Raw genomic sequence first — 26,239 nt, 5'->3', positions numbered from 1 at the left:
TTAGATGCAGTTGAGTTGGCCATAGGGTTATTGATCCTTCAGAAGGAATAAAAATGACAATGCATACCATTTTAAAAAGCTTGACTAATACTTAGTCTAAACTGAATTAACAAGGAATTAGCACCAATGTGGTTTAGCACTAAAGACAATTTGGTGTTATTCCAATTTGGTCCCATAAACTCCCTTTAATAAACAGACCTGGAGGCTGTCGTCGTCATTGACGACCGTCATGTGAAAGTTTGGGTAGCTTTATCTAGTGAAAATCACACCAGCTCATTTTTTATGGTAATAAAAGTATTTACTCAGCAGAATTTCATTAGTCAGTGTCAGTTTTGGTGTGATTAAGACAGAGTCATTCTATTGTTTACCACAAGGTAGTATGATAAGGAACAAATACTAGAACAAGAACACATAGAAATGCCTAATATGCAGTTTTCTGAAAATAAAGGATTATAACAAAGTAGCACCGTTTGAACCAAAAAAACCCCAATAGAATATTTTTGGAATATTATTTTTTTATGGGATAGTTGTAACAATAAACTTGGCAGGAGCTCCCCTTAAATAATGATTATTTCAACGTTATTTCTAACTGAATCCTGCTGTCGCCCTCTAGTGACACTCACGGAAAATGTCCCTATCCCTAATACTACGTCCAAAACTTTTCTCCCGCATTAAAGGGGTAAAAATTCTGTCACAGGACCCACTTTCCAAGCCTCGTTTTAAAAATGAAGACCAGCCCTAGGTTTGGCTGGATCAATAGCCCTTTCTGATTGGCCGCGGGATATGCGCGCATGTGTAATGAAGAATGTGATGCAATGATAATATAGTTGTCCGCTGTACTGCCTGTTGCAAAGTTCATTATAAAAATAGGCAGTTCTGTACTTTTTATTCGTCGTCAGTATTAATTAAGAACTAATATTGTTATTAGTGTTTATTAAATATTTTCAGTCGAGTAATTGGCATGTAGTTTGTAATTCAGGCGCCGCGGGCACCCATCAGCGTGTAACCGGCTTACTACTGATTCTACGTTCCTTTCGAGCCGGTGAATAAGCCATGCCGACTGTCAGTGTTAAGAGAGACCTGCTGTACCAGGCCTTGGGCCGTACTTACAGTGAGTATTATCGTTATGTCCAGGGAGCTCGTGCAGAGCACACCGGCTGACTGAACGGGCGGCTGCTTCTGGGTCTGTGACCCGCAGCTGGCTTAGTCTCCAACATGTCAGCTGCCAGTTACCTAAGTTACTCGGTTTTGGAAGATTCTTTTGCCAGTTTGACTGTAATTGTGGATCAGGAGTCATGCCCCCTGCTTAAATCCACTGGGCAGTGTTAATGTACACTTATCAATTGTGTAATAATAATGTTCTTTCCTGTTGTGTCGCTGAGGTGTGAAACACAAATCCAAATAAAGTCACCGGAAAGCGGTACGTTAAACGTGTTGGCTGTTTTAGCGTCCACAATGACAGCCGGTGCTCCGGTTGTGTGAGGTTTCCCTCTGCTTCTTATTAGTGTGTATGAAATTGGGCAATGATCAGCGACAATAAAGCTTTCATGTGTGATAAACTAGATGAATTTTCAGTTCATCAGATGTGTTTGGCAGGCACATCAGCCAGCGGGTTATATACTTTATGCTTTATGCGGGTCCCCTCGCGAACTCTGCAGAAAGGGATCTGTTCACCCCGTGTGAGCGTGCATGAGAGAGGTTGATATTTCCATGCTGTCTGTAGCTCTAAGGGTTTTAAATACCACTGCGATCCGCAAGTGTAATTAAATCAAATACTTACAATTTCTTTCTTTCAGCTGATGAAGAATTTGATGAGCTATGTTTTGAGTTCGGCCTGGAGTTAGATGAGATTGTAAGTATGACAATTAACATAATAAAGTGGAAAGTATGTGTGTGTGTGTGTGTGTCTTGCAAACGTTTTTATTTACTTTGTTGCAGCAACAATATAACCGGTTAGTATTACAAACTTCACAGGCGCTATGTAAATAAAACATTAACTTTCTATGTTACATTTTTCAGACCTCAGAGAGAGAAATTATTAGCAGGGAAAAGGGTGATGTAAAGGCAGACGGGGCGTCAGATGTCATTCTCTTCAAGATTGATGTACCTGCTAACCGCTATGACCTGCTATGTCTGGAAGGGCTGGTGCGGGGGCTGCAAGTCTTCAAAGAAAGGTAATGTTTGCTGTTGGAACAGTTGGCCGTATAAATTAATAGTGATAATCTACGTGTAAAACGACGAGGAAGTCCCTCCTTGTGCATCGACTGGTTTGTCTTGTATACTGAGTTTATTGTTGGCACTCTTTAAATGGTTAATAATTTGTATATAAGTTTGATTTATTAACACTTAAGTCCCCAGGGCCAGAAACCATGCAGAAACATGTCGCCAGACTTTCAAGTTCAATATTTTTCTTCTTCTTCAGGATAGAGGCACCCAGATATAAACGGATTACCCCGGATGATAAACAGCTGCAAAGGCTTTTTATCACAGAGGAGGTATGTTCCACTTGGGATTTCAAGTTACATACATTTTGTGATTCATGCTGTATTATAACCAAACATATGCTTCTATGAAAATTATCTTAAAATCCCTAACAATGTATTCGATTTACCCAAATGTAGTTTCGGTAAAGGATAAGCCTAATGCTCAATTTCTTTCTTCATCCTTTCTTTGGCTAAATTTGTCATTTTATATTACTTAGAGGGTGGTAGTTAAGTGGTACAGGTTCCCAGCAGAAGTGGTATAGTTTAAAACAGTGAGAGAATAGAAACATGCATGGGATAGGCATATGGCTGTCCTCATGAGTCCACAAACTAGATTTGCCAAATGTTGTGTGTCTATGTAAAGTAGTTCAGTAATATGTCATGATTTGTGATAACATCCTATGCTCTTCCGAGAGGTAACTCCAAAGCCATAACAGCGTTCTAGTAATGCAGGAAATAATCGGCTTCCTCGCTGACACGTTCTGTATGAATATTTCCTCCTGTACCTTCTTGACCGATAACGCCTATATTGTTAATTTTAGGGCACTGCATATTTTAGACGTTTAGGCTGTTTGGCTTCTTCTGGTTAATCTCTCACCGTTTCATAGACCTCTCTAGTTCGCCCCCATGCCGTGGCTGCCGTGCTAAGGAACATCACATTTACGCAAGAGAGATATGAAAGTTTTATTGACCTGCAAGACAAGCTTCATCAGAACGTCTGCAGGTACGATTCTCCTTCCAGAACGTAAGGTCTATCACTGCCTCTCTTATAAGGACTAACAGGCAGTTATAAGCCCGTGCTGTGAATCCAGGTATGTGGGGCCCGTTGAATGTTAAGCCCCTTTAAATATCGACATGCTTTTTTCTTTTTTTTTTCTAAAATATTACTTGACTGGAAAACCTGAAATCTAAATCTTATTTCTTTGAGTAAAGAAGAGTAAAAGGGGATGTGATAGAAACATTTAAATACTTTAAGTACAAGAGTTTATTTTAAATGATGGGGATGTTTAACACAAGGTCATAGTTTAAAACGAGTTGGAAGATGTAACATAAGGAAGTTTTACTTTAATGAAAGGGCGGTAGATAAATGGAACAGCTTCTCATCAGAAGTGGTAGAGACTGATACAGTGAGGGAGTTTAAACATGCATGGGATCGTCATAAAGCTATCCTGAATCTAAGACGAGATTGAGGACGGACTAGATGGGGCGATGGGGTTCTTTTCTGCTATTAAATATATATATATATATAATTTTGGTTTTTTTTACTTGCTTGGTAACTCGCTTAAAGGTAACCATTAAAGGACATGTATCCCTAGCGCCTTTTTTTTTTTTTGTTTCGCTTAAATAACATTGGTTTTTAGGTTCTTAAATATATGGGATTCCACCTTTTCTGGTGTTGAAGAGGTGGCCACCTTCTGTACGTTTTAGTGTGTAAAAATGAGTAAGTGTTAGAGATATTTTGCTTCGCTATCTCTGTAGATAGCGAAGCAATCTACACACTCTGTAGATCACATTTGTTTCTTATTGTTTTGCAGGCGGAGGACATTGGTGGCCATCGGAACACATGACTTGGACACCATCTCAGGGCCTTTTATTTACACAGCTAAGCCACCATCTGAAATCCGATTCAAGCCCCTGAACCAAAGCAAGGAATACAGCGCCCCGGAGGTGATGGAGCTCTATAGGGTGAGTTAGTGCATATCAAATACAGAATGCCTACAGCCCGGGATTTCACTCCATCAGGGGAAGAGTTCAGCTTCATAGCTTAATACAGCAAATGGGCCATATGACATTGTTATATATATTATTATTATACTGTTCTTGAAGTGATAGCTTTTGTTCAATAAACAAGAGAAATGTAGCACATTTTATAATGATTAAGATTTAAATGAGAAAACCAATGAAGTCAGTCCATGAATTCAGCGTGTGTTCGTGATCATGTAACACTACTGCTGTTTTCATGTACGGAATAAACATTAATGTGATTATTCTGCCCCCAGACTGACAGCCATCTCAAGCATTTCCTGCACATCATCGAAGATAAGCCAGTTTACCCTGTAATCTATGACAGCAACGGGATTTTACTGTCTATGCCGCCGATAATCAACGGTAAGAGAACTGCCTGTAATTCCTTGGTTCCACGTGAAAGCTCCTACAATCAGACATCTTAATGTGTAGGATATGTAGTGATCTGCATGTATATTTAACCATTTACTAAATGTACCCGCATACAATCTTCATGTATAGAGTTAATATTTTGCCTGGTTAGTGGTGCCGAGTCTTCCATCTTTATAGCTAGATGATTTGTAATCCCAGGACTCCCTTCTTGAGTTACAACAAGCTTTAAGGCTGCAGTCACTTTGTTCTTATCTGCCTTTTTTTCCTGATCTAATGAGTCAGACCTTCATTAGTCCTCGGTCTTGTCTTGGATTCAGGATAGCGTTTTACTTGTCCCATACGTGTTTAAATTCCCTCAGTTTATTATGCTTTACCGCTTCTGATGAGATGCCGCACCACCCTCTCGGTAAAGAAAAACTTCCTTACATTACATCAAAAGGAGTTGCTTAACTTCTGTTTCTCTGCTACCTTATGCACAACATAACGGGTCAACTTTTTACACTTATAAGGCCTGTGAAGTTCAAGGCAGGGCAGCATCGTGACTACGGAGCCCCTGACGTTATACTAATCTTTTATTCAACTTCAGCATATCTTGTCTAACTTTCTTGTTTTTTAATTCAGGCGATCATACGAAAATCACCTTGAATACACGGAATGTGTTCATCGAGTGCACTGCAACAGACTTAACCAAGGTACCAAGCCTGACATCCTGACGTGTCAATAACGGCATTGTTTTACGTTACATGTGTGTTTTAAATGCTTCCTATCCTCTTGCTTTTCTAGGCTAAAATAGTTCTCGATATCTTGGTTACCATGTTCAGTGAATATTGCGACGAACCCTTCACGTGAGTAAAAAGCACTTAAAGCAGCTTAAATGAAGAATTTAAACTCGGCCTAACTTTAAAACTATGACTTATCTATCTGAGGTGATTTAAGAACGTGAAACTAGGGTGCTTCCAGGTCAATTCGCTAAAAAAGTAACAATCCACTCGTGTCCATGGAATATTCTTAATTTATAGGTATGGAACAGTCATTTGCCACTTGGAGCCTAATGCTTCCACTTTTGCTTTTGATAAATACAGCCCTTCTATTGTGTTTTAATGGCTCGTAACATTCATTACTTTTACCATAAAGTCGCAGTTATAATCCACGGCTTTCTCTTATTTGGGCTGTTTGATGAAGGGCCAGGCATTCTAGAATCACAGGATCTGACAGCAGATAAGAACCATTCAGCCCGTCTTCACTCATGTAGAGGCTTGGACCTTAATCTTTTTATTTCAAAATAAAAAGTTCATCTTCAATTATTACTTGGGCCTGCTAAACACACTTTCGTGTCAGTTGTCAAATGTGCTGAAGCTTAGATCACATTCGCACAAAAGCGTGTGTTTAGAAAATAGGCCACCAGGGGCGACATATACTAATATATTCTAATACTGTAGACTATAATGGGTTAACATAATAAACATGTACTTACATTTATCTGCCATATATATTACTTCTAGTACCCCACGTTCTGTTTCCACCCCATAAAAACTCTCCCCGCCGCTGGCTTCTCCACATCACCCGCTCTACAATATTGCCATCCTCGCCCATGCTGTCCCTCTCCTTCAGTCTCAGTGCCCCTCATCCACCGAATAGATTGCAAGCCTGCAAGACAAGAACCTCTTCTCCTTCTGTATCAGTGTTGTATGTGTGCTCGTGTTATTGCTAACTTTTTGTCAGTCTTTGCATTCTCTCTCATTGAAATAACGCTACAGAATCTCTGAACACTCTAAGAACTACTTAATAAAAATCTTAATGTCCATTTGCATCTCATAAACACACTTTTTAATGAATTTTAATCTTGCTTATAAGTCGTTATTTCGATTTATTTGCACTTGCTATCCCTGCCTTTATACTTTTTTTTTTTTTTTGAAACTATTATTCTAACATATTATTTTTTTCTTATCAGTGTTGAAGCGGCTGAGGTTATCTACCCGGATGGAAGAACATGTATTTACCCGGTAAGGGGGTTGCACGTGTCAGTGCGACATCACATCTGAAGCAATCTAATATAGTATATAAGATATTAATGTCTTCTGTGAGCCTTCACAGATATGTATGAATGTTTCCACCCAAACCCCGTTCCCACTCTGTATCTGTCCTCGGTGGATATGAGAAGCCGCTTCATATTGAAGTCTTTACATTCTCTTAAATTGCATTAGGTACAGCAACAAGCCCTGTTTCCATATTAAATGCATACAGAAATCTATATTGTATTTTCTGGCATGAAGCAAGTGCAGGCGTTACTAGAGTTCTTCTGTCCGTTTAACTTCTGCTGAAGGCAGGGTGGCATTTGTATCTATATCTGTAGCACTCGTCTTCTGTTTACTGATTTTATACGGCACTGTACAATGGGTAATGAGGACATAACAAACGGCACGTTACATCATTTTAACTTAAATAACCCCCAAAACATAGGAAGAGGGCTCTGCTCAACCAGGCTTTACTAGCTACTAGGAGCTGAACTCTCATTGAAGTCAATGTGCGTAGCAGCAGCCAATCACATACTAGCATATCATTTCAATAGGAATGCTGCTTAGCATGCGCGCTAAGTACGCTACCTGCATACACTTCCTGGTGTCAATAGAGGCAGCCAGGGGAAGAGTTTAATGAGTTCAATTTCTAACAATAACTAAACAATCCATGGATCAAAATGGACTCCAACGTGTATTAAAAGATTCAGACACAAGTTGGGGGACTGGGCTTTTCCTTTACGAAAATTCTATGTTCACCTTTGTCCAGATACTCAAGGAATGCACCTGAAATCCCTCATCGTTCTTTTTTTAAATTGCAGGAATTGTCTTATCGTAAAGAATCTATACATGCTGAAAAAATAAATGGTAACATCGGAATCAGGTAGGAAGCGCGCACATCATCATTGGACCCCTTTAAAGTTCTTCTGGGTTTTTTCATTGAAATTAAAGACCATGAGAAATAGGCAGCCAGCGGCTCAAAATGCCTATATCTACACAGGGCCCTTTGGAAAGTCAAATATCCAAAAAAAGGTGCAGTTCCACTTAGACAAAACACAGAATGCACTCTCCAGTATGTAATAAATCTTGGCAGATGTAGCATTTTGTTCTTCCCGCAGAACGTTTAATCGTATCGCTATAGCCCATGACCCTTTTCCAATACGTTAACTAACAAACTTTGTAAGTCATGTTGCCAAAATTACGGAAGGTGTTTTTGGCATAGGTGTTTAACAGACTCTGGGTTAGTTTAGTGTTTAACACCCATTTAACTGCAAATCAAGTGTGTCTACAAGGAGGGAAATACTCCCTTAGTTCCTTCTTGATGGAGAAAAATGAAATCCTATGTCATCTGTATAAAACATGAATGGATCCATGAGCAATAAGAGAGTCTTCAGCCAGTGCATATTGTTTCCAAATGCAGTTTCTAAGGGTTAACGGTGATTGATAGGGAGGTTATTTCTGTTTCTCCATTCCAGCGAGACACCGTCCAGACTGGCAAACTTGCTCACACGAATGTGCCTGAAATCCGAGGTGCTGGAGGACGGAAAGCAGATCGAGATAGAAATCCCCCCAACGCGAGCAGATATCATTCACGCCTGCGACATTGTGGAGGACGCGGCCGTTGCGTTTGGGTTCAATAAAATTCCGAAGGTCATTCCGAAAACATACACTATAGCAAATCAGGTGAGTCTGGCTAGTTCGAGTAAATATATGAGAAACTGGGTATTTTGGCTTCTGAGAGCATTAAGTTATTATCAGTGCAGCGGTTGAAACACCTATGAAAATAGTTTTTATTTGATTTTAAATCAGAGTAGCCGGTCAGATTTAAAGGCACGTGTTGAGGTATACCCTGAGCATCTTGCCGTCCATGGCAGCGGACTTCCTTGGGTCCATCAAACAGGGAATGCTCTACCGCAGCCTGCTCACCCACTACAGAATTTTATTACTTTCATTAAGATGACATAGATGCTTTGTCAGAATTCATATTAGCTTCATTAATGCCTGAGGAAGGGACCTAACAACTTGGTCTCGAAAGCTCGCAATCAAACTCTCAGTTAGCCAATAAATGGTATCATTTTAACTATACTTTTCTCCTGTTTTCTCAACGGCTAACACGGTACAAAACCTTTTTATCATCAGAATTCATATGGCAGCTGTCCTCTCCCATGGCCAAGTGGAGGTTATAAAAAAAAAAATAGTCAATGGCACTGTAAACCGTCCCATTAATGGTATTTAGCCCGCCACACTTTGAATAATGTACGTACCGTATATTAAGAAGTTGGATAACACTGATGTAGCCTATGCTGCCCAGCTTGCCTACACTGACTCTTACTGTTGCTTATCAATAAAATAATCTCTTCCTAACTTGTCTTTATCAATGTCTTTTGCCTCTTTAGTTGCCCCTGAATAAGCTCACAGAATTACTGCGTCAGGACCTGGCTGCTGCCGGATTCACAGAGGCACTGACGTTTGCCTTGGTAAATCTTTGCTACTTTTGTCTATATCATAGAAGTGCCACCTTATATTTCCCCTCCCCCTACTTTATGGGAATACTCTCCATACATTTGATCTGTTTCCCTGCCCTTAGCCCTTTATGTTATATTCTATAACTTTCCCTGTGTGTGGCCAAGCATATCTATGCATAACATGACTTGGAATACAGATCCGTGTGCGTGCGCGTGCGTGTGTGTGTGCGCGCACGTGTATCCGTATAGATGAAGCTATAAAAACATTTGATGCCCACTGCGTAAGATTCTTTTAGCCCAAGGGTACTCGAGACCATGTGGGCCCCAAACAGAGCATGGATTCTGTCCTCCCTTACATGGCAAGGATTTAGTTAAATCAATTTTCCATTTTCTTGGAGATATATGTACTCCGTCTGAAACATCCCAAAATCCCAGCTTCCTTTTGGCTATCAAGACCTGGCATTTGCTGACCAAGGAATATTTGCATTAATGTTAACCCAGTCCACTCTCATCAAGCACAAATGCGGAAGCCGCCATGTATAATGTTATTTCCTATGTAATCCTGTGACAAGATGTACTTCTGTTAAGTGCTTTTAAGCAAAACCCAGTGAGTGAATGAATGAATGAATGATACGACTGTTCTGTTCTTGAAGTGAACTACAGTCTGGCTGGCTTTGGTAGTCTTAATGGCTGTGGACAGTGGTTCCCATAATGACTTGTTGGCCTCTGGTTGATCTATGCGTACACGTTGTTTTCTTGCAGTGCTCCACAGATGACATTGCTGATAAACTTGGTGTTCCTGTTTCATCCACTAAGGCCGTGCACATTGCAAATCCTAAAACTGCCGAATTTCAGGTTAGTCGCATGCGTATGTTTTAACCTATTGACGCTTTTCTGGCCATGTAGAACATTGTATCCATCTGAATTCTGTGCTTTAAACAATCTTTTTGATGAAATGCTGTTTTTTTTTATTATTAAAAGCTAGTTGTTTTTTTAGTAAATGGGCAATGTGGTCATTGGCGCTGTAACGAACCAACACTGTGTGTTTGTGTCCTTGACATGTGTGTTTTGAACATTAGGTGTCTCGTACAACCCTAATTCCAGGGCTGCTCAAAACTATCGCTGCAAATCGGAAAATGCCTCTTCCTCTGAAGCTGTTTGAGATCTCTGATGTGGTACTGAAGGACTCTTCTCGAGGTAGGGGATCTGTTACCCATTTGGAGGTATAGTTACCGTATTTGCTTGATTATAAGACGACCCCCCAAATCTGAATATTAATTTAGGAAAAAAGCCTGAATATACCCTATAGGAAAAAAGTTTTACCAGTAAATGTTAATTCATATAAACTATTTTTTAATAAAAGCTATGATTGAGAAAAATATTTTGGTTTTATTTCCTTCTATTTTCCAACCTGCCCCCCCAGTTATGCACATCTGCTCCAGAAATGCCTTATACCCCCTATATGCCACTGTGTCCCATGATATGCCTTTTAACCCTCTAAATGCCACTGTGCCCCAACCCTTTATGCCACTGTGCCCCATGATATGCCCTTTAACCCTCTAAATGCCACTGTGCCCCATGATATGCCTTTTAACCCTCTATATGCCACTGTGCCCCATGGTATGCCTTTTGACCCCCTATGTGCCACTCTGCCTCCAGAAATGCCTTATACCCCTATATGCCACTCTGGCATTTAGAGGGTTAAAAGGCATATTATGGGGTAGAGTGGCATATAGGGAGGTTTAAGGCATTTCAGGAGGCAGAGTGGCTTATAGATGGTTAAAAAGGCATTTCTGGAGGCAGAGTGACATTAAGGGGGTTAAAAGGCATTTCTCAGAGCACTTTGCCTACAGAAATGCCTTATGCCCCCCATTTAACACTCCCTTCCCGCCCCCCCCCGACGTCACCGATTATAAGACAGGGGTATTTTTCAGAGCATTTGCTCTGAAAAAAACCTAGTCTTATAATGGAGCAAATACGGTATTATGTCCACACGCTATATATAATATATAATCCTCAGGCCTTTTGTCATTGATTTCCCCATCTTAAGCTTAACATCTCCGTGACAATTACAGTAACCAACACAATGCAAAAGTTGTTAAGGGCTGTCGGTAAGTCTCCCTTTAAAACAAAGTAGTGAAGACTGAAATTATCCCAAAACTCCCTCCAAATGGAGACTTTCCAAAATTAAATATATTGCTTGATTCTGGAAAGTATGGCTTACTGAGCTACATAGAGCTTTCTACTCAAAACTTCTACTTGCACTCTGAATGTTTATCCCCAGAAGAGTAGCCCTCTTTCTGGAGGTCGTTTGTGACACTAAGGACATTTACTTTGACCCTGCAAAGGTACTGTAGTAACATAACATCATTTCGGCTTAGAAGCGCCGGTGACATTAGGTGTGGAACGGAGAAGCGGTGCCGGATTGGCGTGAGGGAACCACTAGGGGGCAGAGTTTGCTTTGCTAATGTAAAGGCGACACTCAGACCTGTGTTGTGCAGAATTGTCCAGCGACCGCACAGCAACCGTAGCACGTGCTTTCTGTAGTTTATACAGTAATGGAACGTTCCATAGAAAGTACCTGAACGCTTCTCCTCCCCATGGACTTAATGGCACTCTAAGATACTCAGAGTCGCAGCAAAGTAGGGATATTGTCTTCCCTTTGTCTTCATGCGCGTTGAAGCCGCTGATTTCAAAGAATCATTAATTTAGTCAATATATTTGTATTTTAAAAATTTTTATAAGTTATTTTAAAGGCCATAGAATATATAATCTTAACTAACCAAATGAAACATACTATTCTGCAGCTTTTCTTGCAGTAGACGGAGGGCAGCATATGGCGGTGCTTTCATGGCCTTCATAGCGGTGTGTTTTTAGATATTACTCACAGATACATAAATACGTATATATTGCAAAACGCATCATGGTAACATGCTGCCATGTCTTTGGAGGACTGGGCAGTAAGGGCATCGGTGCAGCAATAAAGCTGCCATTGGTTAGAAGATAAACGCGGCACTGCAGACATGCACTCTAATATACGTGCCTGTCTTGTGAGAAATATGATATTTTTATTCCCTCCCCTAATATTCTTCCATCAGAGGAGGTTTTTACGCTTTAATGTTTGATTTATATGGATGTTAGACGGTTAGTCTGATTTTGTTCAGCTTTCATCATGCATTTAGCTCTGACCAGCCACTAAGATGGAATTGTAGCAATACATCCTTTGCAAAATGGGAGACATGCAAGTGTGATGGGACGGCGGCGGGCAGGCTGTGGATCGTTTCTGGAGACGATGGGGTGGCATATGTTCAGTAAAGGAATGTGGGTAATAGTGGGTAATAGGGTTAGTGTGCTGCCCGGCTTTGATCCAGTGAGTAGATCTGTGGATCACCTGGGCTTTGCAGTAGCTGTGTGTTTTAATGTGATAGCTGTTGTAATCAACAGAGGGGCTTGTAATCTTGCTTTTGTAAATGAGATTAGAACAACAATAGACATAGTGTTAATTAAATACACATCTGGATTAAACCAAGATGCTCCAGGCTAGACTTTGTGCAGGAATGGACAAAAAAGGAGCCTCCTGAGAATATATACTGATCCTTTTCTTATTAGAAGTAATCTTTTTATATATTGTAAACTTATTTACACATTAAGTGTATAAGTATGTAGTCAGGACACAATATATCATATACTTATAAGTTTATACATACAAATCAACAGCCCATGCTCTAAGAAGAATATATGAAAAGAAAAAAACACTCAAATAAAAAACCAACATTTCAGATTCATTTATCATACAATTGGCTTATCTAGGTGCTCAGCTCATTTTCATGATCAAATGTATACAATGTAAGCCTCCTTGCTGACCGTGAGCTCTGCCAATTCAATTTTTTTTACTGAAATGACACTTAATTACGCTATAATTTAGAATGTAAAAACATGCGGCAGAACTCCTGTATATTGGTGGTGGATCGCACCCCTGGAATGCATTTAAATCCTTTGAATCTACTTGACAAATATGACTCCTTGGTTAGGATTATTGACATTTACTCCAGTGTACCAATTCTATGAATCCAGAAGATACGTGCGATTCAAGCATCCGATATTTAATCATATATGGTAAGCCCGCGCTTGTGTAAAGGCAAGTGCATGTTACAAGAATGCTCACCATGAGTTCCGACCTCCGGACATTGAGGAAGAACACGCGACGGTGAACTCATGAAGCATGACATGTACAGCTGGTGTGCGGCTCTGTAACGTCTGTTTCCAATTTCTCCCCTCTTCGTATGAAAGGACTGGGTCTGTAGCTCGTTTAGACTTTATCTGCACTGTCTACCGTTTACGCCATCCATCGTTCAAAAAAAAAAAACAACCCATAAATATAATCAATATGATTGTGCAAACTTGTTTATTTTTTCGTGCATTGGTTTGAAGCCTTAAACAATGTTTTTTTGTGGCCAGGTTCTATCTGCTTCAGAAAAGGTTTTTTTTTTTTTTTGTTATTAGAAAGACTTCCTAATTTGGCCCATTAGATAATTGACTGTTAACTTTTGATTTCTTAATAGACACAGAATAATTAAGTTTGTAATAATATGCCTTGAATTTACTAATTTATATTTATTTAAATTTTTTTGTGTTTTTTTTTTTTTTTTTTTTTTCCCTTTTGTGTATTGCCATACAAGATGTAGGGGCCCGGAATCACAGACACCTCTGTGCGGTTTATTATAACAAGAACCCTGGATTTGAAGTGATTCATGGCCTGTTGGACCGGATAATGCAGCTTTTGGCAGTGTGTCCCGGCGGCGAGAACGGATACCATATCAAGGCTGCGCAAGGTATGATAGGGTAGCTCTGTACGGGGTCTTTAAAACCATATCGCTATACGGTGCCCTGCTTGTGTATACCGTACTGTGCAGAAGTCGAAGGCGGGTGTGAAAATTGCTGTAACGTGAGAATGCTTTCAAAATAGACATTTATTAGCAAAACGTAAATCGAGTAAAACAGAAGAAAAATCAATATTTGGCCAAACTTTGTCTTCAAAATCTTTTTTTGGTTTGATTTAGATATTTCTTCTGTTCACTCACTGTCTATTTTTGAAAGCATTCTTGCCTTATAGCATTTTTTTCACCCGTGATAAAGCTTTTGCACCGTGCTGTATATGTGGTGATAAAAGAGATGCGGTGAGATCCTACGGTTTACTGCTTATCTATAATGGTATTTGCAGATTACACTAATATATAGGAATCCTTAGCAGTATTCTGTTATTATTAAGTGATGTACATAGCGCCATCATATTCTGTAGTGTTGTACAATGGCTAAACAGGACATGGCAAGTAATGCATCGCATAACAATTTTCACTTGCAGAAATAAAAGGTAAGCCGGGGCCCTTCTCAAGCAAGCTTACAATCTAGAAGGCGTTAGTTGCTACGTTTACCTCTTATGTCATGCACATTAAATTCTTCTTCACCATTAATTAACCTGTCCTGTTGTTGGACGCTAATTAGTTCTGGCTGCCTTAGCAGGTGCATTGCATAGAGGGGAGGTGCGTTACATGCTGAATCATCTGACATTAGCTCTGCATAAGCCTTTAAAAACCATAATACTAATAAAAAAAAACCTAACTTCACCAGTTATAGGTAGTTTTATAAACATTTAATGGTGCTGAATGAATGTATTTAACAGATCCGCCTCGATATAGGCATTATGTCATCAGTGGCGTCTCCAGCTTTCATATTTAGGGGGGCACATGGGGGGCCAGGGACCAAAGTAGGGGGGCCAACTATAAAACGGTACATATACACTAATATATATATATATATATATATATATATATATATATATATATATATATACACACACACACACACACACACACGTTGGGCAGTTATTTCTCATTCTTTAATATTAGCCCCTGCTGACAATATATATAAATATTAGACCCTGCTGCCGATATATAGAAATATCACACCCTGCTTCTGATATATATTAATATTAACCCCTGCTGCGGATATATATTGATATTAGCCCCTGCTGCGGATATATACTTCTATTATACCCTGCTGCCGATATACATAAAAATTATACCCTGCTGCCGATATATATTAATATTTGACCCTGCTACCAGTATATATTAATATTAGCCCCTACTGCCAATATATATTATTAGTCCCTGCAGCCAATATATATTAATATTAGCCCCTGCTGCCGATTTTATATATATATATATATATATATATATATATAATACTAGACCCTGCTGCCAATATGAATATAAATACTAGACCCTGCTGCCAATAAATATTAATATTAGCCCCTGCTGCCAATATATGTTAATATCTCCATCTCCCTCCTATCTATCCCCTCTATCTATCCCCTCTCCTTCCCAATCTATCCTATCTATCCCCTCTCCCTCCCAATCTACCCCCTCTCCCTCCCAGTCTATCCTATCTATCCCCTCTCCCTCCCAATCTATCCTATCTACCCCCTCTCCCTCCCAATCTATCCTAACTACCCCCTCTCTCCGTCCCAATCTATCCCTATCTACCTCTTCTCACTCTCTAACCCCCTCCCGCTCCCTTTGAAGTTCACTTACCTTGGGCTTGTAGAAGTTCAGCGGCGGGATCGCGAGGTCTCTGTCTTCCTGGTTCTGCCGCAGTGTGCGCGGCTTCATTGCTGATTGCGGATATGACATCATATACCGGCGCTCGGCTTGAAATGCCGGCACTGCGACCAAGGCAGAGGCCTCGGGGTCGCGGAGAAGAGTGAGAGGCGCCGAACGGTCGCTGAGAACTTATTCCTCAGCGACCGCTCTGCGCCTCTCTCTCTCCTCCGGATCTATTAGAAAAAAAAAAAAAACGGCGTTTCAATTGGGGGGGCACACCGGGGGGCACAGCATGATGTAGGGGGGGCCATGGCCCCCTCTGGCCCCCCCCTGCCGACGCCACTGTATGTCATACATAAAATGTTTCTGTAGTGCAGTGGTGCTGAGATCTGCTGCTCTTACCCTTCCCTGTAGAAATCTTACACACAATACCTCGATTATAGTTTGGGAAAGAGATGGCACTGCTGATGGGTCAGTAAAAAAAAATTAAGTCTGATTGCTGTCGTGGCATGCTGTCAGTTGATCTATGAGATCACAGATGCCCCCCCACACTGCAAGTCACCCCATTATTATTATTATTATTATTATATTTTATTTATATAGCGTCAACAATTTACGCAGCAGAAAGCCCTGCTCTTGCGTGCCTTCAATCTTGTCCAAGTAGAACATCTTTTTTTCAATGGTACTTCAGTCCTGGTATGTAGGTGAGAATTAAACCGGTGCAAATGGGCCAAAAACGAGATTAATGTTCGTTTTCAGACAATCAATTTAATCTTCTGCCCTTTCGATTTGGAGAAGAATGGGGGGGGGTAACTCACCCTTCATTCTCTCATGCTCTTTCATAGTCTCTCTCATTACTCTCCTTCACGCTCTCTCCCTACCTTCTCCACCGACCTCTTCTGTGTCCCTGTGTATTAACCATTAGACCAGGGCTCTCGTAGATCGTGGGTCTGCAAGACTAGGAAACAGATGCAGGTAATGTGGATGCTCGATTATAGATTATAGTGTGTCGCCCTGCTTCCGCTATAAAAAATATCAAGGTCATTTGTCTTTCCCTTTAGCAGTCAACGTATATCCAGTTGGTTTTCATTCATGCAGTAAACAAACATGTCAAAAAACTAGCTTTGGACAATTTGTTGACAGCTACTAGATATTCTTATAACCTCGTATATAAAATAAAGAAGTGTGCATTATGCGATGGAATTGGACACTGGTCTTAATGGACTGCTGCCCTACTGAAGAGTACGTGTGGCTCCCATATGTTTACAGCTGCTGAGTCTGTGAACATATGTATAATGTCCCGTTCTTCACGCACCTTCTGTGCTTTTTACACCCCTTAGGGTAAATACACCTGACCCGGGTCGTGATCTCCCGTCCTTTCTGGGGCAGGAGCCGTGAAAAATTATCACAGTGAAATTGTGATGTCTTGGTGAGGGATTTAATTGTAACTCAAGCTGGGTTTTTTACCTGCTGTCCAATTCTATTAAGCAACCCAAACATTATCATTAATGCAGAGGGCTTCAGAAATTGTGCCTTACGAGCCAAGAGCATTATTACATAATTATTACATCAACGTTCCGTAGAATCGGAAATTATTGGGATTCTAAAGACAAAAATAAATGCAATTGATCTTTTAGGGAGTGTGTATAATTACCTTTACAGTGTAATCGGTCTAAAATGTCACACAATGCCTGCCATCCCATGTGCCATCAAATAAATGTCAAATAACTAGTAAATGAAAGAAAATGTTATCCCTGACAGGTAAGTGCTAGGATACTTTACAGTGTTAATCACAATTACAAATGTTTTGTATCATATGTAGACTTACTTTGCAATCCTAGTTTCTGCACACAGGCTTCAGTAGATAATATGCTGCAGAGTAGTCTTTAAAGCGGCGGTCTCAATGTATGGTACATGTATTTGATTAATAATGGGGGTAGTGAGTAGGCTGGAAATATTGAGGAACGCTGCTTTAACCCCTTCAGGACCGGGATTTTTAAGCTAGGGTGTCGCTAAAGGACCGGAGCCGTTTTTGTGTTTTTGCCATGTCTTTCTTCAACTGTAATTTCTCTCTTATCAAGTGGTGCACCCACACAAATCATATATTGTTTTTTTCAGCACAAGTAGGGCTTTCATTTGAAACCATATTAAGCTGGGTAGTACATTGTTTTATTTGAAATAAACTGGAAAAAGTGGGGGGGAAATGAAAAAAACGCATTTTTTTACAGTTTTGTATACATACAAATTGTACACACATTGAACCAATGGGAAAAAATTATCCCAAATATATTCATTAAGTTGTCCTGATTTGGAAACCACCCAACATGGCCAGGATTTTTATCTATTTTGACCAGTATAGGGGAAAATATTGCAAGGCATGCATTACGTTTTTGAAATGTAATTTTTTTCAAACTTGGCATGGTAGTCTAATAACTGCAATAGTTGTCACAGATACTGATTATCCCCCCAAAATTATATGTTTATGAACAGTAGATAAGTCAAGGTGTACAACTAGGGTCATTTTGACACTTTTCAAACAGGGATTTTATCGCCAATTGCTGCCAAATTTTGAGGTATTTTTATATTTTTTTGGTTTTTTTTTGCATATGTTGCAATGTTGCTTTAGATTTTATATTATATTTTGTATAGAATATGTGCAACTGCAGAAAAAAACACCAAATTGTGTTCACCAACATCCCCCGGTTCCAACAAGGCCTCACCTGCATGGTTCATGCAATTTTTGAGGAAGCTATGAGGGCAAAACTGGAACATGCGCATTTTCGTTTTCACATTTGGAATTTTCAGAAATTGGTTTCCTGGGCCCATATCCCATTTGGGACATTTTGGAAGCCCCCCACTGTAAATTACCCCATAAAAGTATATATTTATGAACAGTAGACAAGTCAAGGTGTTCAACTAGGGTAGTTTTGACAGTTTTCAGTTTCTTCACTGATGTCTGCCAAACTTCACAGGGACATTATTTTATTGCATTTTTAACGCATACATTTCAATGTTGCACTGAATTTCTTGCACACCATAAGTGCAACAGTGGAAGAAAACACCACATTTTCTTCACCAACATCCCAACAACGTCCAACAAGACCTCACATGCATGGTTCATGCATTTTTTTAGGAAGCTATGAGGGCAAAACTGGAACATGTGCATTTACATTTTTTAAAATATTTTTTTCATAAGATTACTTGTAAGTGACAGGTTTAGGCCGCTGACATCAATCAGGGAGAACGATCAATAATCAGCGACTTAAAAAGTCACCGACAAGTGATCAGGTAATAATTATGATTTTTTCATTTATTAATAATTTGTGTTTTTTCATAATTACCCTAGATGACCCCTCTCTCTTTGTAGAGCAGGGTCATCCGTGGGCTGCCATAATGATCCGATCACTCCTATTGGCCAGGAGCGATCTGATCAGCCCAGCATTTGACCTGGAAGCACCCTGGACTTTCAGGTCAGTGCTGTTATTTTTTTATTATTATTATATTAATTTTTTTAAATTAATTTTTTTTTTAATTTTTTTTTATTATTATTATTTTTTACATTTTTTTTTAACTCTTTCAATGCTGATGCTCCATTGAAGCACAGCATTGACTGGTATTTAGTCCCCACAAGCTTGTGGGGACTAATATTAACCCTTGCAATGCTGCGATGGGGGTCATACACAATCGCAGCATTGAAGGGGTTAATTGAGGAAGAGGGGGGGTAGGGGTTAACTGAGGAAGGGTGAGGGTGGGGGGGCTGGTCTCCACACTCATGTGGAGACCAAAGAACCCTGTCTCCCTGTCCCTGAAGCTGCCTCTGGCAGCTGGGACACAATCTCCAACAGACTGGAGATTGTAGGGGAGGAGTCTCTCTGATCAGTCCTACAGGACTGATCAGAGGACTTCTGGGGCTCGTTTTTGCTGTTGCTGGTCTGCCTGGGTTTCCAGGCAGACCACCAGCAGCAGAGCCCCCTACAAAACGGAAATTAACCCCTTCAATGCCGCGATCGCGGCATTCAATGCCGCGATCGCGGCATTGAAGGGGTTAACGCTGCACTGACGCTCTCAAGGAGCGATCAGGCAGCAGGGGGGTGTTGGATCAGGCCCCCACACTTGTGTGGGGACCCATTCAACACCCCCCCCTTTCCCTGAAGCTGCCTGTGGCAGCTGAAACCGCGATTGCAGATCTTTCTGCAATCGCTGTTTCTGCCTACAAAATCACTCCGTGGGAGTGATCGTAGGCTTGGGGGCGGGTTTAGAGAGGCTGTGCTGTCTGCCCAGAACTCCTGGGCAGACAGCAGCAGCAGCGCCTCCACGATCACCGCGATCGTGGTGATGTGGGGGCGTTTTTTGGAGGAGACGTACCTGGTACGTCCCGGTCTACCGGTGACCAGTAACCAGGAAGTACCAGGTACGTCCCGGTGCTGAAGGGGTTAAAGAATAAGCCGTATGTTTTGCTTAAAGTTACCATATTTTTAAAGGGCCATACCGCCAACGGGTTATAAAAAGGGCCATACCACCAACGGGTTATAAAAAGGGCCATACCACCAACGGGTTATAAAAAGGGCCATACCACCAATAGGTTAGCCCCATTCCCTCAAGATTGTGAGCTTGCGAGCCGGGCTCTCTCCACCTAATGTATCGGTTTGTGTTAGTCTGTCAATTCTCGTCTTGTCAGACCCCTTCAATATATGTATTGTATAAAGCGCTGCGTACATTGTTGGGTTGCTATATAAATAAAAGCTAATAATAGGGCCATACCACCAATAGGTTCTGATTCTGTATAGACTTTAATGCACCTGTATGTACTGCTTTAGGCTGGTTAAGCTTATTTCTAGTTATTAGTTTAGCATTGAATTGGAAATTTGACTGTAATTGAGCCCCTTTTTCTGCCCCTTTGGTTTTCTTCGCCTTAGTCACATAGACCCAGCAGGGGACTGGGTCTGTGATGATACGCCATTGACGGTATATACAGTTTCTCTGTGGGTCTCCTGTATAATCTGAGGCTTTGATCTCCGGTATATAGAAATAACACCAATCTTGGTACACCGTTCCCTCCACCCTCCTCCCTGCTGTTACTTTGTATTTGAATGCATTATTGTGCCTACACCTGTCATTACTTCCCCGAGCTAAAGGTAAATGACTAAAAATGACTAATATAACAAGATTTCTTCATCTGTGGTGTTATTTCCTTAAGGAAATCTAATCCAACGATAATTGCTCTGTCCCCTTTTCACTCATTTTAATGCATCAAGCTGCTATTTATCCAAGGTAATGAAAGAACAAATGCTACGAATCAGGAGATATGTATATACACGTCTTTTGTCCTATTTTTTCTTTCTATTAAAATGTAAATTCTAGGGAAAATCTACTGCAATGTCTCATCTAGCAAAAGCCTTTTGGTCTTGTTACATCCTTCTGCCAAACAGTATGTGAATGCCCATTTCGTTTTAAAGCTTCAGCCCTTTAAACTTTCCATGCTTTTTGCAAACTTAAAAATCAATGTACTTATCTTAGGTGGAAGCTGCAGCTCCCCACACCATATGTGTCCCAATTTATCACACCACTGACTAGTTAGCCAGTTAGCCAATAAAGGCATTATCTTTACCAAGTCTGCTCTCTCTTTCTACGGCTAACATGGTACACCGTGTTACTAAATGTGTTACTAAAGACGTGTCTGCTAAATGCCAACATGCGCAGGTTTCCTTGTCTGTTCAGCTTAGGTGTGTGATCTGTGATGCAGAAAGTGACCACCCGTCAGGGCGAAAGCATGAAATTATCTATTACTCCCGGTGGTCAGTCCTAACCCTCAGAGAATTTAGAGGAGACATTAATGGACGCTCGTTTGCATGGGATGTGTGGCTTACCGTGTCCCCAGTGTCGGAGGACATACGTTGTACATGTGAACACGTATGCTAGTAATGCGGTTCGTGGTTAATATGATCGGCACAGCTGTACTTTGGCATTTGATCCCCACCGTCACCCAAAATCAAAAAAAGTATACAATGGAAAAATCTCTTTCAAATGTAACCACTGCAGATCAGCTGAAGATGAAAGAGCTTTTAAGTCTTGGCCTTTAAAGCCGCTTCTCAATTGCTATGTATAAGCCTCCACTTCCGTACATACTATCAAATTATAGGACCGGCGAGGTATCTTTAAGCCTATAATATTACCCTAAAGTATGTTTTATTCCCCTTTTTTCCATTTTAAAGCTCACAAAAAAGAAACTGAAATGTATTATTTGAGTGAATCAGAAGAATGTTCTCTTTGATATTTAATTGTCCATAAAATGTGATAAAGATTAGTCGATAGAAAAGGCAATTAGCCCCCAGGTCTTAACCTCTTTAATGCCAAGGAATCAACAGCTTCTTGGATCTGCAGTATGTGGCTGCCCCATTGGCATTAAAGAGGTTAATGGAGCCTGTCTGCTCTATTATAGGAGTCATAGGACAAGCTAGAGAAGGTATAATTAAACCGTTACTCACGCCTGAGTGAGTATGGAAGGTAAGGTAACTCGCATGGCTTAAGGGAGATGAGGCTGCGTTTTCCCTTTCCAGTGTCATGACGGCTGTATCGGTTTGTGCGTTGGTGCTGCGCTACAGCTCTGTAAGAACCGAAGCAGCCGGTGCTCGAAACATTGAATTCAGTATAAAACTCAGTAAAAAAAAAAACAAAAACATTCATCACATGTAGTAGGCCAGTTTTTGGACTCTGCTTTAAATAGCTTTATGCCTACACCAAGTAAGCATAAATTCCCACACTGTGTAAGCCTCTACCACTTCTGCTGGAAGGCTGTTCCACTTATTTAACATGATGGAGGCCCTTTTATATAAAACAGAAATGGGCAAATGGATTATATTGTGGTGTGTAGCCTTCGGTCGGGGCTGTGTCTCTCTCTATTCTCTGCCATTAAGAAGCGGCCATAATTCTGCGTGGGGAAAAAACTGCAGCTTTTCAGAAGTGCGACTCTTAAAGCGTTAATGTGCGCATCGTGTACGTCTCCTGCCCTCCATGCCGATCATAATGCTTGCTTATACGATTATTTAAAGAAAGTTATTTGTGTCTGCACGAGACTGGCTCCCCTTCACGTGTGTTTTTGTGACATCTGACATATGGCCATGGTGTGAACTCCAAAAAGGCTCATCCGGTGATCAATTTCATGGATCTCCCATTCCCATTAATGCTTTTGTCTTCGGAATAATTGATCTGGTAGCGTCCGGTCAGCCAACCCTGTATGCCCTTGTTGTAGAGCACTAGGTGTGGGTCGCACATGGACCTGCTCACCTGATCTAACCCTACAGTTAACCATTTCAATAATTGGCTGCATCGGCTAATCAGACCTGTGTTTTCCTAAGGCAGGGGCGTCAGAGGTTTGGCCGTTTCATCTGGGAGGTTTCTAAATAATTTCACAGAACTTTCTATGTGGTTACGCATAATTCCATGATTTCACACCTCTCTTCGGGGTTAATGGTAAACCACTAATGATCACCATGTCCGATCTTAATATTACCCAAATTAGTAGTCCTTGTCCTCTCTGTGTGAGTCTATGAACATGGATCCATGTTTTGTTTTGCTTTGCGGGGCATGACATTCAAATAGGAATCCATGGGTGTCTGCCGACAACAATCCAGCGACCCTGTGTATGTCTCTAGGGCTTATTACATGGCAGGGTAAACATACTGCGTTAATAGAATGAGTTCACTATTGGTGGAAGGTAGATAAGTCGTGGAACTCCATGTTACATTACAATTCCTTGGAAACCTGGACTGCCCAATCCTTTCCCGTGTAGCCTGCTCTGGGTAAGGTTTCAGTGCCACTTATTTCAGACCGCATTATTGGCAAGCATTTATTACAATCGATGTAAATGATCAGGTAGCTTACCAAATAATCTCTCACGAATTAGAATTGCTGACTGTGTGTGTATCTTACTTCCAGATTTTGAAAGTCTGCTTTCCTGATATTTATTAGCTGCCTTTTTAGCCAAAAATGTCCCCCCAATGGATACCTTCATACAATGTTACAGTCCAGTTGCATTGCCCATGCACTCACACTGCTCATGCGCACACACACACACACACGCACTGCCCATACACGCACACGCACTGACACATTTGTCCAGTACCATTCATTGTCATCATTGTATTTTGCAGACCCGGCTTTCTTTCCCGGACGTTGTGCTGAGATCCTGGCTGGTGGACGCAGCATCGGAAAACTAGGTGTCCTCCACCCGGACGTCATAACGAAATTTGACCTGACCCTGCCGTGTTCTGCCCTTGAAATAACCGTGGAGCCTTTTTTATAATATAGCGCAGTTTCTTTTTACTGGATTTTACACAAATATGTTGCAGGACTTATTAATAGTAACTCCGGTAAAGGCGAAGCAATCGGCAGGAACATTCTGCTGGCCACAGTTATGATCGCTCTGCTTTTTTTTTTGTATGTAATGGCTATACCGACCTTTGCTGATTGTTCCACTTTAAGACAAAATCTGCCTCTCGGTGAACACTCTTTATAGTACAGAACATCCGCTTAATCATTACAAGAGACACGTATTTATTTGTCGGCTTCTTAGAGATGCATCCGAATAAATGGCCTCTATTATTAAGTGGTTCTGTGTGAGCTTTATGGTATGTATACATGTAAATATGAATAACAAACTCTTTCGAAACACTCCGTTAGTAGAGTAGGCGCAAGCTTCTGGGCCCATAGGGCACGGCTCCTCCGATTTCAATAGTTCATAAAAATATATAACCATTGTGCTTTAATACCCTGCTGGATCTTACTGTATTGGTTCTCAGTGATACTGTAAAACGTTACAAGGTGCGTCCCAACCAAATACTCTTTATACTCTACTGTGCGAGGGATGCTTGGTAACCATAGCACCAGAGGAGTTTGCTGCCCTACAGTATAGGGGGTGATATATAAACTCAGACGAAACCCAATTACTTATTTCATGCGTTTCACCTTCTGCCAGCCATCAGCTTAAGCGATGTTAGTGTGTCTAGAAGAGAGAGAAGAGTCTGTGTTCAATCCTAATTCTGATTTTATATAAACATTGTAGGCAAACCAGTAATACGGGGTTTACCCATCATTAATACTCAGTCTTCCTGGAAAGGTTTATATGCTAATTAGTTCTAGACTTCTAAACCAGTAACGGTTGTATGGCTATTTTATCTATACCATATTATTAAAGAGACTAATGTAGAAAATTCAGTATATCTGAATGTCAAAATCACCATCCTGCTCAGTGTTCCGTTTTTAACCACCTGTTTGCATGCAGCTTACTGTTGCATGCTGCAGATATGTCAAGTTACAGTCAAAATCTGAAATAACGGGTTGGTACAATTGTTGCAGCGTGTTATTTTCACAGTGGAGATAAAAAGGCCACACATTCCTTGGTTTTCAAGCATTTTTTTAATCATAAAAAAAAATATTGTTTGCCATTTTAAGAGGAAATTTACACAACAGACATTCATGTACACACTATGGGCTTTAAAGTTGCCAAAGTTAGAAGGCAAACACATAGTAGAAGTTAAATACAGAGATCGGTTTACTTGATGTTTTAAGACTGAAAGAGAGGTATGGGGGTTTAGGAGGGGTTTAACCGGCATATAATATATTGCAAAACGATTTTAAAAAGGTGGTATCCTCGAGCAGTTGCATGAAACCGGGTTCAGCTGGGGTTCAGCCCTGACTCCCAGGAGGCTCTGTGCCTATTATGGTTCATTTTCTCTGAGATCTCAGTCTCTGCCTCTTCAATGTGACCATAGAAGCTGTTGTCCGTATTAACAACGTCCTATCCTAACCAACAAGAGTTTCAGAAAGATCTATATTACAGAAACGGAGAGCTGCACCAACTACTGGACCGCGGGATGGATTGTTCCATAGCAAGATTCCCATCCCTTCCTGTACCTGCCCCTCCCCCCCAAAAAAAACCCAATGAGATTCGGTGTAGGTTTGTCTGATAAAACTCTTGTATAAAGTCAGTGGGATCTGTTCAGATGGGAGTTGTGGATCACTTCATTGGCTTCTCTATGCTTTTTTTGAAAGTCCAAACCCAGTGAGCTTCTAATGCAGGAAAATCATTATTGACCCTTTATAATGTATAATTAAGTCTAATTTTTGTCTCCTCACCTATTGCAAATACATTATACAGGGCCAACTCAGTCCTTGCTGGAGCAACCCACCAGAGTCGGCACATAATAACGAGTGACGTGAGGGAGTTGAAACCGCATCGTCCTGCAAACACTTTAGTGAATAAACTTTCACTAAAACGTTAGTTTGGATGCAGCAGACAAGTTCCCTTTTGCCTTCCAAAGAAGGACATGTAGTGTAATAAAGGCTTATTTGCCTTAATTATATGTTAAATAGCAATGAGGTCACTATACTTTAATCCAACTCACAAGAGTCTTCATGCTTTCATGATGGCACCTAACAGTATCTTAATCTTGTCAGTTAACCCTCCTGATTTGGGTATAAATAATTGTCTTCATTTCTTTCATGTAATTATTATTTAAAAAAAAATGAAGTTAGAAATTAAAAAAACAAAAAAAAACCAC

The 26,239-nt window shown here is 40.6% G+C and overlaps 1 protein-coding gene and 1 long non-coding RNA gene across 2 annotated transcripts; one reads left to right on the top strand and one right to left on the bottom strand.

The window, feature by feature from the left end:
• Positions 1-967: 967 nt before the first annotated feature.
• On the top strand, positions 968-24,285 carry FARSB (phenylalanyl-tRNA synthetase subunit beta). The gene is made up of 17 exons (XM_053459704.1): positions 968-1,111; positions 1,797-1,852; positions 2,020-2,174; positions 2,423-2,495; positions 3,092-3,207; positions 4,019-4,169; positions 4,484-4,592; positions 5,223-5,293; positions 5,385-5,446; positions 6,553-6,604; positions 7,438-7,499; positions 8,092-8,299; positions 9,013-9,093; positions 9,844-9,936; positions 10,161-10,278; positions 13,761-13,913; positions 23,831-24,285. The coding sequence occupies exons 1-17, from the start codon at positions 1,054-1,056 to the stop codon at positions 23,980-23,982; spliced, it is 1,770 nt and encodes a 589-aa protein (XP_053315679.1). The 5' UTR covers positions 968-1,053; the 3' UTR covers positions 23,983-24,285.
• A 790-nt stretch (positions 24,286-25,075) lies between these two features.
• LOC128483818 (uncharacterized) lies at positions 25,076-26,198 on the bottom strand. Its single transcript, XR_008351107.1, has 2 exons — positions 25,815-26,198; positions 25,076-25,774 (listed from the first exon to the last, which is right to left on the bottom strand). It is a non-coding gene; the product is annotated as an uncharacterized LOC128483818 (long non-coding RNA).
• Positions 26,199-26,239: the final 41 nt, after the last annotated feature.

Source organism: Spea bombifrons, chromosome 3 (genome assembly GCF_027358695.1).
Source record: "Spea bombifrons isolate aSpeBom1 chromosome 3, aSpeBom1.2.pri, whole genome shotgun sequence".
NCBI classification, from domain to species: domain Eukaryota; kingdom Metazoa; phylum Chordata; class Amphibia; order Anura; family Pelobatidae; genus Spea; species Spea bombifrons.
The sequence above is the reverse complement of the archived record's forward strand: the minus strand, read 5'-3'. Positions and strand labels throughout refer to the sequence as shown.

Coding starts and splice junctions, on each gene's coding strand:
- FARSB (XM_053459704.1), top strand. CDS start 1,054: ATGCCGACTGTCAGTGTTAAGAGAGACCTGCTGTACCAGGCCTTGGGC. Junction 4,170..4,483: donor AGGTGATGGAGCTCTATAGG/GTGAGTTAGTGC, acceptor TTCTGCCCCCAG/ACTGACAGCCATCTCAAGCA. Junction 13,914..23,830: donor CCATATCAAGGCTGCGCAAG/GTATGATAGGGT, acceptor TGTATTTTGCAG/ACCCGGCTTTCTTTCCCGGA.